Source organism: Tetrao urogallus, assembly GCF_951394365.1.
Source record: "Tetrao urogallus genome assembly, chromosome: 5".
Lineage (NCBI taxonomy): Eukaryota > Metazoa > Chordata > Aves > Galliformes > Phasianidae > Tetrao > Tetrao urogallus.
The window spans coordinates 36,871,378-36,890,329 of record NC_136818.1 but is presented as its reverse complement, the minus strand read 5'-3'; the positions used below and the strand labels follow the sequence as shown (position 1 = coordinate 36,890,329).

The 18,952-nt window shown below is 37.1% G+C and overlaps 1 protein-coding gene across 1 annotated transcript in view; it reads right to left on the bottom strand.

The window, feature by feature from the left end:
* The window catches only part of BICC1 (BicC family RNA binding protein 1), a gene marked incomplete at both ends in the record, with an annotated part of 94,452 nt that overhangs the window by 44,534 nt on the left and 30,966 nt on the right, over window positions 1-18,952 (bottom strand). The window contains 2 exons of the mRNA XM_079536361.1: window positions 2,669-2,738; window positions 17,276-17,322. Of these exons, the coding sequence (XP_079392487.1) occupies window positions 2,669-2,738; window positions 17,276-17,322 (117 nt within the window). The remainder of the gene's footprint in view (window positions 1-2,668; window positions 2,739-17,275; window positions 17,323-18,952) is intronic.

The window sequence follows — 18,952 nt, the reverse complement described above, 5'->3', positions numbered from 1 at the left end:
TTATTAAATGGTTTAAATTTTATATACAATGGTCCCAGACACAGGTATTTTGCAATTCAAAAATTTTAGAAAACATTCATCAAGCCCGAATGAATGAACTCCTATGACTACACAATATATAGCATTTCACAATTATTACCGTAAAAGTTGCAGTGAGTATATATGAAGTAAAAAGTAGCAACTTAAAGGTTTCTACCCTGAATGTTTCATCTGTTATCACAAATTTCTCCTCAAAGGATCAGCATAAGATGCAAGGGCTTGTACAAAACTTCACCTTCAGATCCTTTCTGAACCTTATTATGGTTAGATTGCATACAAATTTCAACTAATGTGCCGTAATTAGGAAAGAAATTGGTATGCTGTCCTTCCTGGAAAGGCATCAACAACCTCAAACAAAGAGCTGACAACAGCGAGAAGAGAAAATACTTCATAGTAGACCGGACATGACAGAAGCTGCACAGACTTAAGTCTACCTAATGATTTTTCTTTATCTTCTGGAACTAAAATGAATGACCAAAAGCCACATATACCAAGACAGTACGATGCCACTGAAATTGCAGGCAAACTACCATGAAAAGTTACATGACAAATGGGGTTAGATTTGATTATGCTAGGATACAAGATACAGCTGGGCTGCAACACTGAGCACCAGTAATTGCTTCTCCCTCACTGAATGACTGCTAATCAGGCACTCAGTTTCCAGCCAAGGAGATGGCAAAAGATACGATGCTCTCAGAGTTCAAGTCCACTGAGAGCTGGCCAGTTATTTGTTTCACACTCCCCACTCAATCACAGCATCATTAAGCAATGCTGGAGTATGTTGAACACTTAGAGTATTTTCCCCATATAAACAGCTGCTGTAGCCACAGATGGAAAGTTACAGAATTGCAAACAATTGACACCAAATGTAAACAGAATATATAAACTACTCTTTATTTCACAAGAAATGGGAACCTCTGGGTTAAGGGGTTCCTTGCACACAGACTGTAATTTATTATCTTAGGTATATATATACACAACTGCCCAGAATAAAGCTAGTTAGAGAGTAAGAGCCTTAACTCAAGAGCCACCCTGCAGTTCACAGGCATTTGAAACATTATTAGTAGCTCAGCATATTGCTCAAATGCCTTATTTGCAGCCCATTGCTATCTAAAATTTCTGGCATGATGGCCTTCCAAGATAACCACTCACTGAAGAAGCACTCAGTCTGCTCAGCTATATTATGCATTTCTTCTCCCCTTTGACTGGTTTTTGATTGTTACCAGCTCTTAACTTTCAGCTATTTTATTTCCCCTGGTATTTAAATTCATTCCACATACTTACAGAGCCTCACTTACAATCTAACATTTTGTCTTGGAGATAAAAAGAGTTTAATTTACTTAATGTGCATTTTTAATTATTGACCCAGAATTCCAGCCAGCCAACTCTCTCATCCCTCTTTGTGGCCTTTAACCCACGCTTTTCAGCTTCAGAACTAGGCTCATTTAACTTGGCAAGAAAACAAATGCAAGCACTGCTTTATTTCTTTCCTTCCGTTATAAAAAAAAAAAAAAAAAAAAAGCTACTATCATCCAATCATCATCTTTCTCTGCCATAGTTTTCTGAAGAACTTTTGCTTTGCTTGGATTTGCGGCAACTTAGTCCCACATATGAACACACATGCACAATAACAGCATCTTTTTCCACCCTGAATTCTTGCTCCCTGTTTTCCCTTCTCCAATTTTTTTCCCCTCTAGACAGGTGGAAAATTCATACTTCCAAGAGTATGTGGGATAGTACCTCAGAGACTGAATCTCACTTTACACGATGTTCATAAACCTGTATGTTTCTAAAGAGATTATTTTTCTTCTCATAAGACCTTTTTCACTTACAAAGTTTGGCTACAACTCCACCATTACTTTCTAAACAAGCCAGAAGTTATTTGAACTCCAGTTTCTCAGGTTTAAATATGTATCAGCCTGAACAAAAATACAGACAACGTTGAAAAACATTCCTAGTTTCATTATTTCTCTAGAGAGAAGGAAGTATTATTACCATTCAACTGCATTTCTTTAAGAACAAAACCACATGGCAAATTTCAGGAAGATTTCCCCAACATTGATACATTTTAGTAGGCTGAATATTTGAAAGAGGCACAACTTCAAAGAGATAATACTAGCCATTAGCAAGGAACCTAATTCAGTTTCTTTAAGAAACCAGAGAATCATAGACTTTCACTGTCAGGAATACAAAGGACGTATGTTATCTCAACTGGTTTAACCAAAACACATCATCTCAATCTATAAAGACAAAGAAAACAAAATTAAACAGAAAGAGGAGACCCACTAATATACATTACCAGAAAAATGAATTAGATTTAGCTACAATAAAGAAATTGTTCAGATTAGATGTAGAATTACACAGAAGTATGCACGCTGAAGACAGAAGTAGTTCAGTGCTGACAAAGAACCTGCAGAAGCACAAGCTACTTAAAATACACTCATACACCAGATATTCACATAAAGTTGAAAATTTCAACAAGAAACTCTCATAATAAGAAAAAGATTGAAGTGAAAAATTTGTCTGCTATTTGTAAGGTTATTCTACAGGCAGAATTTCTTGTTCCATGGTTTTCCTCTTTTAAGAATTCGTCCCAAACGGTATAAATAAAAATAATGAAACACTGTACCTTTTTTTGATTTTGCTCCAATCTTCAACTTCGATGGCCAAGCAATCTGTGTATTTGTTTCTTCCATGATCTGTGAAAAAGAAAGTATTTAAGAAAAATTAATTTTCTACTGTTCTCCTACAGAAGATAAGAGCGCACACTGGCAAGACTTATTACTATATACAATCATTCACTCTTGCTATTAGTCATAGCTAGCACAAGTAATTGACTCGTATCACTGGTGATTACCTTGAGAAGGCTCTTTGGTTCTGTACAAATCCTAAAAGCAAATCAATAATCACAGAATGCTTTGGGTTGAGAGGCATATAAGATCACTTACTTCCAACCCTCTGCTGTAGGAGGGACACCTCCCTCTAGATCAGGTTCTAGTCAATAACAACCTACAGCATAATGCTGCTGTGTTGTTTGCATGAAGTTCAAGAGAGCAGTACCAGGCCCAATGTGCTCCAAATCCACCTTAACGCATATTTCAAAAGGTTTACAGATTAGTAAAAATACTCTAAGTTACCTTTAAATATTTTCTAAGCAAAGACCATTAAATTCAAAACAAGTCCTTTGAGACGCCTAAAGATGTAGCCATTTGCCTTCAAAGGTTTCTTGCTGTGAGATTTTTTTTTTTTGCTTCATCTTGACCTAAGTGCAATTTTTTTTTTTTAAATATGAGGCTGTTCAGAAACCAGAAATTTTACTTACCACTTTAGCTGCTCAGATAATAAGTTTGACAGTATTTAATCAAACACTGTGCAACCTAGCTGTAAATCTCAAGCTAGTTCACAGAAAAAAAACAAAACTTTGCAAGCGCACATGCACCTCAAAAGCTATCTGATCATTTGGCTCAGTAGAGACTTCTGTTGCCTTTTTTGCTTTAGAGAAAAAAATCCACCAGGTAGATAATATTTTGCTAGAATTTAATAATGACAGTTACAATGCATTATGAACACATTTAGCATTAACATTGGAGAAAGAGCCAAACGACACCAAAGACTTCACTGAAATTCAGTTCCAAAATACATGGGTCATGTCTCTACTGAGACTAAAAAGCTCTTCTGTGTTGAGATCTCATCAAGCAGTGTGATGAAGCACCTCTCACTGCACTAGAAATGGCAGTGTCTGATCAACATGAGTACCAAGATAGTATTTTATCTGGAAGAAAAAAAAAAAAAAAAAAAAAAGGAAGATCTGCCCATATTAGTCCATGACAGGATGGTTATATAAAACATCAAGAAAACACATCTAATGAAAACAAACAAATACCATCCCAGGCTGGATCAAACAAGGTGTTTTTAATAAATTTGCTCATTATAGAAGACCTTGATAAAGTTTATCTGGAGTAAGTTGTCCAGTTCTGCTGTTGCTGGACAAAATCCTGTCTGTGCACCAAGAGAGTTGTTGGCTGCTGCCCCTTCAAAAATTTCAGTAATCAGTTCTCTCAGCTAACACTCTCACTAACATCTTTCAGTAACAAGTACACAAGCATTCATCATAAATTTATGCAGTAAACTAGGAAAAAACACTTTAATTCAGCTGTTCTTCTAATCTACACCTGATTTACATAAGTAGGAAAGACATAGGAAACAACAAAGAAAGCTTTTCAGACGGCAGCTCTCAGGGCTCCTCCTCCATAAAGACTATTTGTTTAATTTCTACACAAGCAGAGAAAACATAGGAATGCATTCTTTGGATTGCTTATACCAACGACAATTATAAAATTATAATAAATGAAAAAATAAAATAAACATGGATATTATCCAAAAAAGTAAATTCATTCATGATGAGGGTGAGGGAATCAGACGAAGAGAAGTATTTTACCATTTCTAGTCATTGGTAAAAAAAACTCAAGCAATTAAGTCCAAAACAATTAAAGTCACTTCCAAGAAGAAAATGTAATAAGAAATCAGCTGCATCACAAATAAATTTTCAACAGCAGTATAGATCAAAATTAAGGCAGACTTTGCTAAGAATCGTTAACTCTTCTCCATTCAAATCTCTATACACCAGAACAACTTCCAGATCAGCACACCACTTGGAAAATCTAGAAGTGTTAGCCACATCTCATTATAGTATATTTTTTGTTTCAGCAACTATTAGATAATAAATTATAGATGAAATAAGACATTTCAAGGAGAAGGAAGTTCTATCAGCAACATATACCTGCTTCTCACAATTTTCCAATCCAGATGTGAAAAACACCATTTCCAAGAATCCACTTTTAAACAGAGGGCTTTAGGCCGTGTTATTCCTAATTGTACAGCAGGAAAAGAAATGCACAGAAAATAGCAAGGAAGAAATGAAAGGAGAAGGGAGATGCTGAAACAAAAGTTCCAACATAAAGAGGACTACAAGAGAAGAAACAAAAGTGGAGAGGATAACATTTGTCTTGAATAATGCTCATGTCCCATCAGTACCGTAACTTCTCAAAGCTGGGAAATTTGTTAAAGAAATTAAACCCATCATATTTGTCACAATAAACCAAAAGAAAATCAAAGTGGCTTCAGAGGTGCACGCGTTCTGAGGACATACAAAGATGCACAAGATCTTCAAAGGAAAAGGAGTTAACTGAGTTAACTACCAAGCTCTGAGGCTTGGCTGCCCAATACCTTCAGGTTCTTCTCAGAACGCAAGCCTAAGTACCTCCACATTAGATGAAAAAGAAGGTTCACAATTTGGTCACTACAAAGATAAGTTTATCTCCTGTATCAGTTATGCAGAAAAATGTCTGTATGCATTTAAATTATGTGCATTTATTGAAGTTTAACCACAATCAGAGCATTGCTGGCTTTGAACTCTAACCAGTAAACTTCTTAATAAATTCCAATCTGAGCATAATTATTTACCATGTATTTGAAAATTACATTTATATAACAAAATAAAAGTTTCTGCTGCAACACTTTTTCACCCATGAAAATAACCTCGTCTGTCAAGCAATTTGAGAATCAAAAAAAGGTCTGCCACAAAAATATCCTGTTACATTTGAGAAATCAGGGTGGTCATAGGAACCCTTAAGAAGAATTGGAGCTGCATGTCAAAAATAAGGCTTATATATTACAACAAACAATAGCTAAAGAACTTTTATGAAGCAGATCGAAACTGCAAAGAGTTGTATTTTTTTTTTTAATTATTATTTTAATACTTACTGTATGTGGCAGGAATGCCACAAAGAAACCAGCTTCTTTTCCAGCTGCTATACTTGAAAATCTGCATAGTATAGATGACTGTTATCTCAGCTTCACATTTTACCATTCCAACTTACTCAGTTTTAAGTGCCCAAAAGAGTAAGACCCAGGATTTTTTTTTTTCTTTTTCCATGAAACAAACTTGGAATCACTCCATCAAAACCTCAATTGCATGTTGCAATGGGATACTTTATTAGTGAAAACTTGATGTTACACAACATACTCTGAGAACAACAGTGCTACTCTCATATTAACAAAACAGAACACAGAACTTGCTCTGCCAGCAATACGTGTATATACATATTATATTAGTACAAATATATCAGTTGTAAAACAGGATTCAGTCAAGGGATGAGTAAATTTGAGTTCCTGATCACGTAGATTGCTGAAGATCACTTCTAGACAGGTTTCCCTTCTTTTCACATTAACTAAGTATCAGGATTTGCACTAATCTATAGTCCCTCAACCTTGAAGAATCAACTGACCAGGACTAGGCACATTTGTCAGCAAGATTTAACCACACAGTAAACAAATCAAGGTGGTTCGTAATGGAGAAACTCTTCAGTTATTTATCTGCCTCTTTTTTCTTCTCCCCTTTCCCAGAAGAAATCATAGCATTTATACAGCCAAAAGATACAAGTAATACATACCATGAAAAAGACACAGAAGATGACACAAGATGTGGGAGACACAATCAAAACAAACAGGGCTGTGCCCTGACAATGAAAAACTGGCTCTAGTTGCAGATCACTGAGTTTTTAAAGAAGAAAAAAATAAAATAGAGACTTACAGCTCAGACAGTTGGAGGAAAAGCTTTCACCCTCCAAGAACTGCAGCTACTTAGAACTTATTTGAGAAATTTATTGTTTAAACACTCGGAGAGCTTTTACATTAAAACAGCTGACTTTGGATGAAAGCTGGAATGCTCTCAAAGGAAAAATGAAGTAAAATTTTCTTAAAAAACACAAACATTTCAGAATTCAGACAAAATAGATGAAGAAAAGGCTTTGCTTTTCTTATAAGCAATACGTTCAGTGGCAGCAGTTTTATTATAATTTGTATTAAACTTTAAGGAAAAAAAAAACCAATTTTCCTGGCGCTTCGGTTTATCCATCTCACCTATTTTTGTATCAGTCCTTACTCATGGTGCAAAAAAAAGTAAATAAAAAAAAAGGGGTAAAAAAATGAATCTGTCACTTTTCTGTATCTGCCAGGGCATCTCTGCAATTGTTTTTATGTTGAAGTTAAAAAAAAAAAACAAACATGCAAACTAGTCCACTTGAACTGAAATAACAAAAAGGGACTTAAGAAAATCACAGATGTGGCTATCAGTTGAAACAAGGAAATAAACAAGTAATTCATTTCGTGAATAAACAACCTCTCTCTTTCAGTGTGGGAAATCCATCTCCTCAGTTCAACCTTGTTAACTACAACAGAAAAATATGACAACTGCTCTGAAATTAATTCTTCCTATTTTATTATGTTATCTCCTGATGCCAGAGGCAGATGTTGGTCAGGTGGCAGTAGAGGTTGACCCTTCTTACCAATATTTCATTACACAGAATTGCCATGCAACAGATGCCAGTAGAGGGGCAGTCTGACACAATGGCACCTGAAATGGAAGTGAGAATGGGGCAAAGGTGCATCACTCAATTCCTCCATGTGGAAAAAATTGCATCCACTAAAATTCACTGATGCTTGCTGAACATTTAAGGAGAACAAACAGTGGATATGAGCAGAGTGAGTTGGTAGTTGGAGCATTTCAGCAATGATGACAACCACTTGAGAACGAGCCACATTCCAGATGGCCGTGACACACAGCTGTCACATCACAAAGTGAAGAGCATCCTAATCAGTCAGCTCATCTGCAAAATTGGTGGACTGTGGTCCACCAATCATGGGAATCAAGGGAATCATGTACAGAACTGAATATCAGCTTCAATGCACTGGAAATGATGGTGGCAATATTGCAATATCACAAGGCTTGTGCCAGGCAAGTCCCAAAAATGTTCACACAGGAAGAGAAAGAACAGCACATAAGTTTATCAGGTCCTACTGAGCCAATACAAGGCTGAAGGTGACAGTTTCCTGGGTTGCATCATTACTGGTGACAATACACGTGTCACCATAGCAAGTCAGCATCATAGCAGCAGTCCACAGAGCAACAACATGAATTCTCCATCAGAGAAAAAAGTTCAAGATACAGCCCTCAGCAGGTACAGGAATGTGTACTGCCTTTTGGGAAAGGAAAAGTGTGGTCCATCTGGATTTCTGGAACTGGGACAAACCATCAAGTCTGATTACTATATCATCTATCTATACCAACTATCATCACCAACTAAGCTTAAGGTTTAAAATTCCAGAGTCAGGCCAGAGAAGGCAGCAACCTCTCTCTTGCAACACAAGTGTCAAGTCCCACATCACCTGGAATACTGCGGAGCACTTTGCCAATCTTGGCTGGACTCCTACTCCATCCACATAAATACATAGTTTGTATTTGGCGCCTTCTGACTCCCATCCATTTGAGTTGATGAAAGGCAGACTGGACAGGCAACATTTTTCTACCAAAAATGCTGTCATAACAGTTGTGAAACAGTGGGTCATCTCCATCAACGTAAATTTTTACGAGTGCATCATGAGCACTGCTTTTTATTGCTGGCAAATACGTATAGCTAAATGAGGTGACTTTCTTGAGAAAAGAGTGTTTTGTGGCTGAGAATTTGCTCTCTCAGAGTTATTGTGCTCTTAGTATCTCTTGTAGTTTCCATGCAAATAAATAGGAACCATTACTTTCAGAGTAACGTACAGGCCTTTTCAAGGCACAGAGCACTGAAGCAATGAAAAATTATAGGTTCAAAAAATAAGTTCAAATTAAATTCCTATTTTAGAGAAGTACATGCATCACGATCTACATTTAAGAACTTTTTATTTAACATACTGGCATAGGTTTTGCAGATAGGGTTTTTTTTCATGCTATTAAAAAAGCCTAGAAAGCAATTAAATTGTATGCCTACTGGTAGTTCTTATTTGTTTGTCCATGCACTGTTTTGAACAGCTGAGTTCTTGACTTCAAAGTAATTTTCTTCTAGGTTTCCTAATTTAGACATGAAAAACACACATCCCTCTAAGGCTTAAATCACCAACAAAACCCCAGATGAGTTTAGATGGTACCTCAGCTTTCACTGCCTTATTGCAAGGAGCTGAAATTGTAACCTATGGCCCCCAGAATTCCACATGCTTAGTCTTGTGTCAGTAAGAAAATCACTCTGTTGAGAGCTCTAACACACAACCCAAATCACTTTCAAGCAAAGAACTTGAAAGGAGTCAGATGTTCAAAGCTAAGTCTCTTGCTCAGTGACAGCCATGGCAAGTCTGCTGGTCACAGGGCCCAAGGGCGGCCAGTGCTGCAAGAGCAGCTTTGTCTCTGTCACCTGAAATGGCACTGAGAATTTGTGTGAACATAACTACTGCAACATACCTTGCTTTCAACCATCAAACAGTGGAAGTTAACATGAAGCACTTAGTTTTCCCACTTGGAGTGTTTCACAGGCCAACATGCACAATTTCTGATAACAAGCCTGTCTAAGGGCCTGGTGACAAACGTTTCAAGCTCAACATTCTGCTCTAAATAATCTTAGTTAAAAAAATACAAGAATAACCAATATTCCAATACAATTGAAGATACTTTTAAGTACTGATACAACATTCCAGTTAAGCAGAGACAATGTAGGCAACAAACTCCCATTTTGGTTTGTCACTAATAAATAGAAATCCTTTCTCCAACAAGAACTATCTCCAGTATTCTCAAGGCTAGAGGTAAAGTTACTCCCTGCCAAGTCACTGGAGCAGGCAGATCGGGCAAAATATTAAGAAGTTAAACTGAATAACTACAGACTACCACATCCATGAATATCAAAATGACTCTCATCTCTGAGGCAGTGTAAAATAGATGGATGTGAAGCAAGGGAAGATACTTCAAAACTATGCAATTGGATAATGCAAAAGCAGAGTAATGATTCAGTGCCATTTGTGCAAGGTTCTGCAAACAGCAATTTGAAGAGGAGCCTTCCAGGTACAAGGAAAGGAACGCATGCATCCCTTGGAGGTGGGGTAGAGCTATAACGTTTTCCTGTATTATTTTCCAACTGCTAAAGACCCCAAATATTTTTTTTTTACAAACCACTTGTATGCAACTACTCCTTCTAGAAGACTAGACCTTGGCAATTTTACCTATCTTTGAAAAGGCTAATATTGAAATGATTCTACAGACTGTCATCTGGGATACCCGACATGGATGAGGTTAAATATTGGCAAAGAGAAATATTTTATTATTCCACTGTGAGTTATTTATTCCAAGATCAGAGGAATTTGATCTTCACATATGAATTAGCCCATTTTCTTTCAATTGATTTTAATTTAAAATTACCTACATTAAATGCCAAAACAACCTCATCCAAAAAAGTGAAAGTATTTCAGAATTTTCCAGCTAATCTAGATTCAGGTATAAAAATGCAACAAAAACACATCTCTCTTTCCAAATGGAATTTCTATAGTTTCCAGCCAAAAGCAAAAATATGAACATGCTTTCCTTTAACTTCTCATGACCCATAATTTTGTAGTCTGCATGTACAAATGTTGAGACTTGCACAAACAAGCCAAGCAGAATGTTTTAAAGGACTACACCGTAGCCCAGATTAACAAAACACACACTAACATCTTCAGCGCATTTTCAGAACCTGTTCTTAACATAATTATCAAGAAGGTAATCGCATGCAGAATGATGAAACAGAGAAGCTAAAATTAGAAAACAAGATTAACATCATAGGTAGTATAGCAATCTAGTCATAGTACTGATCAATGGATATCAGCTTTTAATACTTCAGAAAGCTATTTAATATATAGTAAGTAAAGGCAATTAAGGTAGCACCTGCAAATAAGATCAGCTTGCACTACAATATCGTCAGATTAGTACCAGAGGGTAAAAGAACAAGCACACATAGCTTTTTTTTTTTTTTAAACCTACAGTTTACCTAAAATGAACTGGGAAAGTAATTTTTAAGACAGGAGTCCACTAAGTATTGCTGCTGCAATCTAAAAAAAAAAAAACAAAAAAAAAAAAAAAACAAAAAAAAAACACACAACTAAAAACAGCACTAAGCAAACCTCTTGCACCAGTCACGTTCACTAAACACTGTACTTATTTCCTTCATAAATACAGTAAGAAAGAAAGTTATCAGTCAATTGCCCTTACCTACAGAGAAGCATTTATGCCTTACCTTAACTTCATGTTTTATGAGCCCTCAATTGAGATATTAATCCAAGATCATGCTTTTCTTTTGACTGAATGGCTAAAACAATATATCACAGAATCATAGAATGGGCTGGGCTGAAAAGGACCACAATGATCATCTAGTTTCAACCCCCTGCTATGTGCAGGGTTGCCAACCAGCAGACCAGGCTGCCCAGAGCCACATCCAGCCTGGCCTTGAATGCCTCTAGGGATGGGGCATCCACAGCCTCCTTGGGCAACCTGTTCCAGTGCCTCACCACTCTGAGTGAAAATATATAACCTTTCAACTTTTTTTTTTTTTTTTTTTGAAGAAGAACGCACAAAAAAAAAACCCTATGAATTTATCTGTGTTACAACATTAATTCTAAACAGTACTAGGAGAAAAAAGCAAAAATTCATCTGAGAATATTACTTAGCAGTGACATCCCACAGCATGCTGCTGGAAGAGCAACTGGCAGCCAACTCTTCCTCCCCCCCTCCCCCCCAAGTAGAACAGGCAGTTTCCTTCCCACAAATCCAGAACCCAGTCTATGTTACAAATGTGCATCATTCTCACTCACCTCCTCTTTCAACAGTTTCACAGAAAGAATCAAGGCATTTCATGGTCAAAAATCCTTCTTCTGAACTTTCTAATTGGAAAGAATTAAGCATCTCAGTGGGGACTGTGATGACAAACTTTCCCTTCTGTTGCTTTAAACTGCAAGAGATCATGCACAAAATCTGAAGTATAGCAGTGAGAGTACATAAATTAAGACTTCCTCATCAACTAAACTGATTCATTTGGATCTCAGGCTGAGCTCCACATCATGAAGCAAATCTTCACTCCATTGAAAGGATCAAAATGCCCTCTCCTGACAGAAGAAGTTAAGCACAACAGCATCAGCAGGGACAATCAGTGCTCTGAAGTGACCATCACATGTGAAAGCCTTAATAACTAGACCCATCAGAGAGCATTTCCATACTGCAGGCTAACTCTCAAAATCATTCCCACTATATCAGAAGCAGCAAAGATTAAGCTAAAGATCATGATTTTTTCATTTGCATGTTAAAGGTCTCGTGAGTACTCCATTCCCTTAATGGAATAATGCTACAGTAGAAACGTGACAAAAACTTTTCTGCAAGAAGACAGTCTTCCCATCACTCAGGCTTCCCCAGACTAAGTGAAAAGTTCAAGTGAACATACTTGCTTTACCTTTTTAGCAAAACTGAACTAACCTGAATAGTCTCTTCGTTCCTTTTGTTGCGGTTTCGCTAAAAGGGGGACCAAATTCTCAATCTCATGATTTCTTGCAAATGTTGACTACTGATATTCTTTCAACTCTCTCATCCATACCAATATCTTGGAGCCGCCTCTATACCTTCCTGGTAAGCTAACTGAGAGGAAGCTAAACAAATTAGAAGCTCGTGGCACTACCGACTAACACTGAAGCAAGTACTGGGACTGTATCACCTTTGCAAACCCTTAAACACATGTTCTGAGCTGAAAGTCTACATACAATTTAATGCTAATGGAGATATATGAATTGATTCCTACACAGAAAAATTGAAGGTGTGGAACCAGTATCTGCAAGTCACAGCTGCTCCTGGTTCTTGCAGTTGAAATATAAAGCCCACAATAATGATGGTGCATAATCAAACGTGAACTCAATATATCTAATTAGCAAAATACATAGCACTGGAAGAAACCCATAGTCCAATAGCAACACTAGTGCCATCAGAAATGAGAGTATAGCCTTAGGGAAACGTTAATTACAAATACAAAGTTTCAGAGAAGTCATGGATGAAGACACATGCAAACCCCATCAAAAGTTTCTGCTGAACAATATTATAATCAGTCTGGGACATCTTAGTTTCAGGTCAATGATTAATACCTATGTCTCAAAGTGCACTAAAACCATCCACATTTAGAGCTTTACCTACACACTTCATGTTCGAAGATTAAGAAGCAATACTGACCCATTTCCAGCATGACCTACAGCAGACAGAGACATCTTGGGTTACATTTGTATAAATACGTACTTACAGAACCATTCATGTACACAATAACTCTGTCAGCATATTCACACATGCACTTTGCAAAAGTTCACGTCTGCCTAACATCATCCCAACAAATGCTCTTCAAAGAATAAACAAGTGAAAATAAAGGATTCTGTAGAACACAATACTATTACCTTAAATGAATTGAACTTGAGGCTGTTTCCTTACTGCCTCTTGCTATGAGAGTATCCTAAACTGAAAGTAGTGTACATTCATTATTAACTAATTCATTAGTTCATACATTCATTATTAACTAATTCAGATGACAATTTCAGTCTGATCAACAAGTGATGAAAGATGCAATTAGGTATGTCTATCTGTGCTTAGTTTTTTTCCTTTAATCTTCTATTGTAGTGTTTCTCATCTTTATCCTGGAGAAGTAGCTAGCTTTAAAGGATAGTTTCACTGATTAACACTTCTAAAACTGCAGTACGTTCAAACGTCTGACTCATTTTAGGAAGAAAATGAGCAAAGAAAACCCTAGCCTTCCTTTAGACACTGAACCACATTGCAGTGAGGAGTTACACCCGACCTACATTTAAGCACTTGGGCTGAACCCCATGTGCACATTTCCAGAGGCCCTCTTTCTGAGCACAAAGCCCCATATTAGCCTAAGAACTCCAGTCAGCTGAATCCCAGCATTCTCCCATCAGCGTTGTGATTCAAGTTCTACATGCACTGATGCATTGAGGAATTTCAGAGTTAGAGGTTATCATTTAGCACTAAGATTTCCAAATATTAGAAAAAGATAGAGACAAGGCAAGGAGGCCAGAACAAAAAGCAAGCAGAAATGATGTATTAAATTCCCCTCTGTCCATGCAGCCAACTCTCATCTGTTTTGGATTACCAATTCCTTACGGCAGAGACCCATCACCTTCTTACATTTTACATGAAAGTGCCATGCATATCTATAATGCTACATAAATTATACGTTCCCTGGAACAACGTCCTGGCTTTGTCTGGGAAGGGCCTTGCTAGCACATGAGGCGTGAACCAGATGTTACAGAACTCAATGGAAAAATTCTGCCATCGACTGCAAGTGGGCTTTGGATCAAGTAATAATTTTACATTAACCATTACTCATAGAAAAAATAAGAACAATAATAGAGAGAGCAAGACCCACAATTATATTTCGCATTAGCTGTTCTATGTAATAGCAGCCAACCAGTTCATGCTTAATTAATATTACCTGTCACTGAACCACAAACCAGAGTGATTTGGAGAGAAAACTATTATTTATTTATTTATTTAATTAGCAACTGCCAGAGGTTTTGAAAAATCTATTAGACTATGTTAGGTCTTCCCCCAACTCTGAAGCAGTAGTCAAGATTAAAAACATTGGAAGCATGATGAAGTCCTCAGATTATTATTAAGTAACACTAGAGAAGAACACTTTGCTATTTTCTCTTTCTCATATTTAATTCCAGAAAAGTGGAAGTTGTACATCATCACCATCTTCCCCACAATATGGCCGAAATGATGGCCATATTGTCCCACACAGTAAAGAATTGACGGGAAACAAGGGCTAATTCTGCAACTCCATCAGCAGAATACATACTTGGTTCTGCTAATATGCTCAGTGAAATATTGCACTTTGATACTTGAACTGTTATTAAGCTTTTAATGTAAGTTGATAGGAACAGTTCATATCCACTAAAGCCTACTTTATTACAAAAATTAATGGCAGCAATACTGCTTACTCATGTTGGAAGATCAGTAAAAAAAACTTAGCACCACAAAACTTGTGTTAATAATCCTGGATGAGTTCTGGCTTCAAGCCCAGCTCAGGGAGCATGAGTAACTTCTGTTCCTCCTGACATCTAACTTACACTAGCTGAGCTGTCTCTCATGGCCCAGCCACCAAGCCAGGCCATCTGCAAGCAATCAGCATTGCCTTGTTGCCTCCAGTACTGGCCTCCTCTCCTCCCTTTTTATCTGCCTCTCTCAAACTGAATCACCTTCTGAGCCTTTGCCCACCGTCACTGAAGCACTCGCATGAAAACTTCTCACACCCAGCCCACTTCTTTCAACCCACAGTAAGTGCAACACATTTGTCAGAAAACATTTGTACTGTCTGAAGATGTTATACACGACAGTATTTATGCAAATTACACTCTCAAATCTTGATGTCACTCGTAAGTGGCTCCCCTCTCCTCACCAATCAACTCCGAAGTCTGATAATACAGCTCTGGAGAGGCTCATTTTATAAGCCATTTTAAAAACACCTTCAAATTCATACTAAGTTTCTGAAAGTATTTTCTCCCTTAGCTTCCAATATATTTCCAAAGTTTCAAATCACTCTTCCTCACTACACAACCTGAAACACATCAGAAGTCTTCGTTTTACCTCCAGAAACTGCCTTATTCATTTCACATGAGAGAAAGGAAAAAACGTAACCTTGATTAAAGGAAATTGCACAGACAGACTGTGAGTAAGCCATGAGACACTGTCCAAAGATTTCTTTTTTTTTTTTTTTAAACAAAAAGAAAACTTGTGAAGATAGCTTCCATCTGTTTTTATTAGCTGTAGTATCACATGTACATACAGAGAAGATTCACTAATGTACATTAAACTACGGAGTTGCTCAGACACTAAGAGCTTTAGTTGAAATGAACCACTTTTAACCTGTTGCTACATCCACACTCTGCCTAAATAATAACTTCACAGGTTTATGCCAAAATAGACATATCAATATTGCTAAGTAATATACTCTTATTCACAAAGGACATTCCATTTTCTATTAAATTCAAAACAGGATTTTTTGCTACAATAACTGTGTAATTCTAAGGTAGATTATGCCTACAGTAAATAATCAAGTATCCAAACACATTAAACATGCAAGTCATTCAACTCCACAGAGGAAACATTCAGCTGTAAGAAGTATGAGCCATTTTACATAAGGGTGAGAAAATATTGTACCATAAAGTGATGTGTAGAACGAAGTACCTGCTTTAAGGCATTGTTGCTTCAAATTAAAACAAATCCACACATTTTAATAACATTCTAAAGATGAATTCTTAACACATCCCTCATCTGTGCACACTAATCATGAAAATTAAGCAGCACATTCAGAAAACTAACTCATTTGTCAGTCCCAGTGTAGTCTAATGTAATGTAGTGCAAGAATGTAATCTAAGAATCCCATGTAATACTTAATAAAACAGATATTTTGCCATTATCCACACTCCTCCCCCTCCAGCCTTGATCAGGGCATCTGCTGATCTCATACAGGATAAAGTGTTCTTTCACATTTAAAAACATATCTTTTGAAAGTACAATCTCTAAGTATGAACAAAATATGGAAAATAAGGGCAGCCACTTGTTTAACAGACAGCTAATCAAGATGAAGTTTCAAGGCATTTCTGGATACAACCTGAATGTTTACACTGTTTTCTCTGGAGTGCAGAAAGACAAAGCAGCTCATTTTTATTTGCATGCTATATGCACTATCTTCATCGACTCAAATACTAATTTACACATTATTCATTAAAAAACCCACATTGCTTTGTAAAAAGCAATTTCAAAGCCATTACTCTTGTTCGTGTTTCTCTTTGTAGCCGAGTTGCTGTGGGACTATTTTTTCCAGTCCTTCCGTGCCTCTGTCTAACCACAGACATTATTGAAACACTGTGTGGATTGTGCATTTCTTTCTTAAAAGGACTTTGCATTTCTCAACCAAATATTTATGCTTTCAACGATAGCACAATAAGTTTCATGTCATTTCTTCAATAACAGGATGTAGTGTTTATCCACAGACTAAAATGTTAAGACCACCACACCATCTTTCTGGTGAGCCCTCTGCTACTAGGGTTTGAAAAACCTGCTACTAGGTTTTGAAAATATTTTCCCCTAGTTTGAAACTTTCAATTGAAGAATAATTAAGCTTTTAAGTGAATTACAGTAGCATACACTAAAGAGCAATACTTATCATTATAGTTTACAGACAGCTGATGGTAAGTAAGTGTTAAACAGCAAAACTGAAGAAATGGATTTGCTCACACAGTGGAAACTGCACCGTAAATTTCACTAGTAGAAATCATGAATAAATAAAGAGCATCATTTTTTGTCTAGTCAGTTGTTATGATAGAATTACAGTAACTTTCTTACCTTCTGAAAAAAGTCTTCCCCACTTTTCCCTTTGCCCTCAGCAGCAGCTGTAAAACAAAAATGACATCTGGTTATAAAATAGCTGGGAGAAAAGTTCTAGGTCTACATATTAAAAAATCATCAATGAGCCCATGTTACTGTGAAATTATAACTCTGGGTAAGTTATTTCTTATGCAATAGGCATTTATCAACAACTGACTAATACTTGGAACAACATCTTGTGAGTCACTTGCTAAGGATCAGTTCCAAGCACATATTTATTTGCATAATAGAGCTACTATACATATATACTTTGTAACTCAAATTTAGATCTACGATCACCTAAGTCCAATGATTTATTCACATTGCATACTTTGCCATGCTCTTCTATTAAGATGGAAACAGAAAGCTGGAAGGGCACAGCATTCACTAAATCAAGATTAAGAATCAGGACCAAAACAAAACTAAGCAGAATATTAAATCTGAATCACATTAGTAAGTACCTCTATTTTACTATTAACTTCTTCTTAATACCAAAGGGAAATAAAACAACCTCATAGAATACTGACTGCTCTTTGGTTTACTGAGGTTGACAAAGCATCACAGAAATCCAAGCACACTTTTCTGCTGTTATGTTTGCTTGTCAGGCAGTGAATTTATGCAGTACTCCTTTAGACCAACAGCACTGCTGAGCTACTACAGTCAACACAGCTGAAAAGTTGAAAACAGCCCTAGATACTAGGAACAGCCCCCATTGTACAAACCAGAACCATTAGCACTTTTGATTACAAGAAGAGCATTCAACAAAGGCGACCTGAAGCTAGAAGGTAAACTGAATGGGGCTGCTCTCAACCACGGGCAAATGTGAACTTGTCATGAAGGAAAAATGTTGTGAGCTCCTCAGCCTAGGAGGTTTTAGAGGCTGAAAGGTGAAAGTATTGAGTCCATGAAAACAAACTGCTCAGAGGAAAAACAGCAAACAACAGAACAATAGAAAAACCATCAACTTGATACTGGTACAGTTTTGTAGGTAAAAAGCACAAAATGGAGAACATCAGCTCCCCTTCATGCTTAGCATGGTTCTAGCTATGTCAAACTGTGCAAACTGTGCAAGAGATCAAGTCTGGGGATTCCAGGTCTTGAGCTTCTGTGAGGGAGAGCCGATAAAAGGGGCATTGATGCTGGTGTGTGCAAGCGCGCTGTGCTCTGCAGTCTTGAAGCCACACAGAGACATTTGGGTCAACAAAAAAGATAACAGTGACTCTGGAAAGAGCAGGCAACCACAAACCTAAAAATCCATAGCCAATAAACAAAGCATACAGCCTTAAGAGTATTTTTCAGTAAGCCTGCAGGAAAAAAAAATACCAACAGTAGCATCATTTCAGAACAGGACTTGCAAGCATACAAGAAACAAAGATGCAACTTAGTGGTTTCAAGAACAAAACAGGGATTAGGGCTTGGATTCTCTCCCACCTTAAACCTCTCACTGTGCTCTCGGGTGATGTAAGGGGAACGCTACAACTGTTTGCACATAACATATGTTGTAGCTTATCTGTGTTGCAACTCAAGGCACAGCAACCACAACACAGGGGGTCTTTCAGAAGCAAGATAATTATGAGAAGGATAATTGCCTTTTCTCCCCCAGAAAGGAATGCCTCCAAATGAAATTCCAAGTGAAGGAAACAAAAGAGGGGGAAA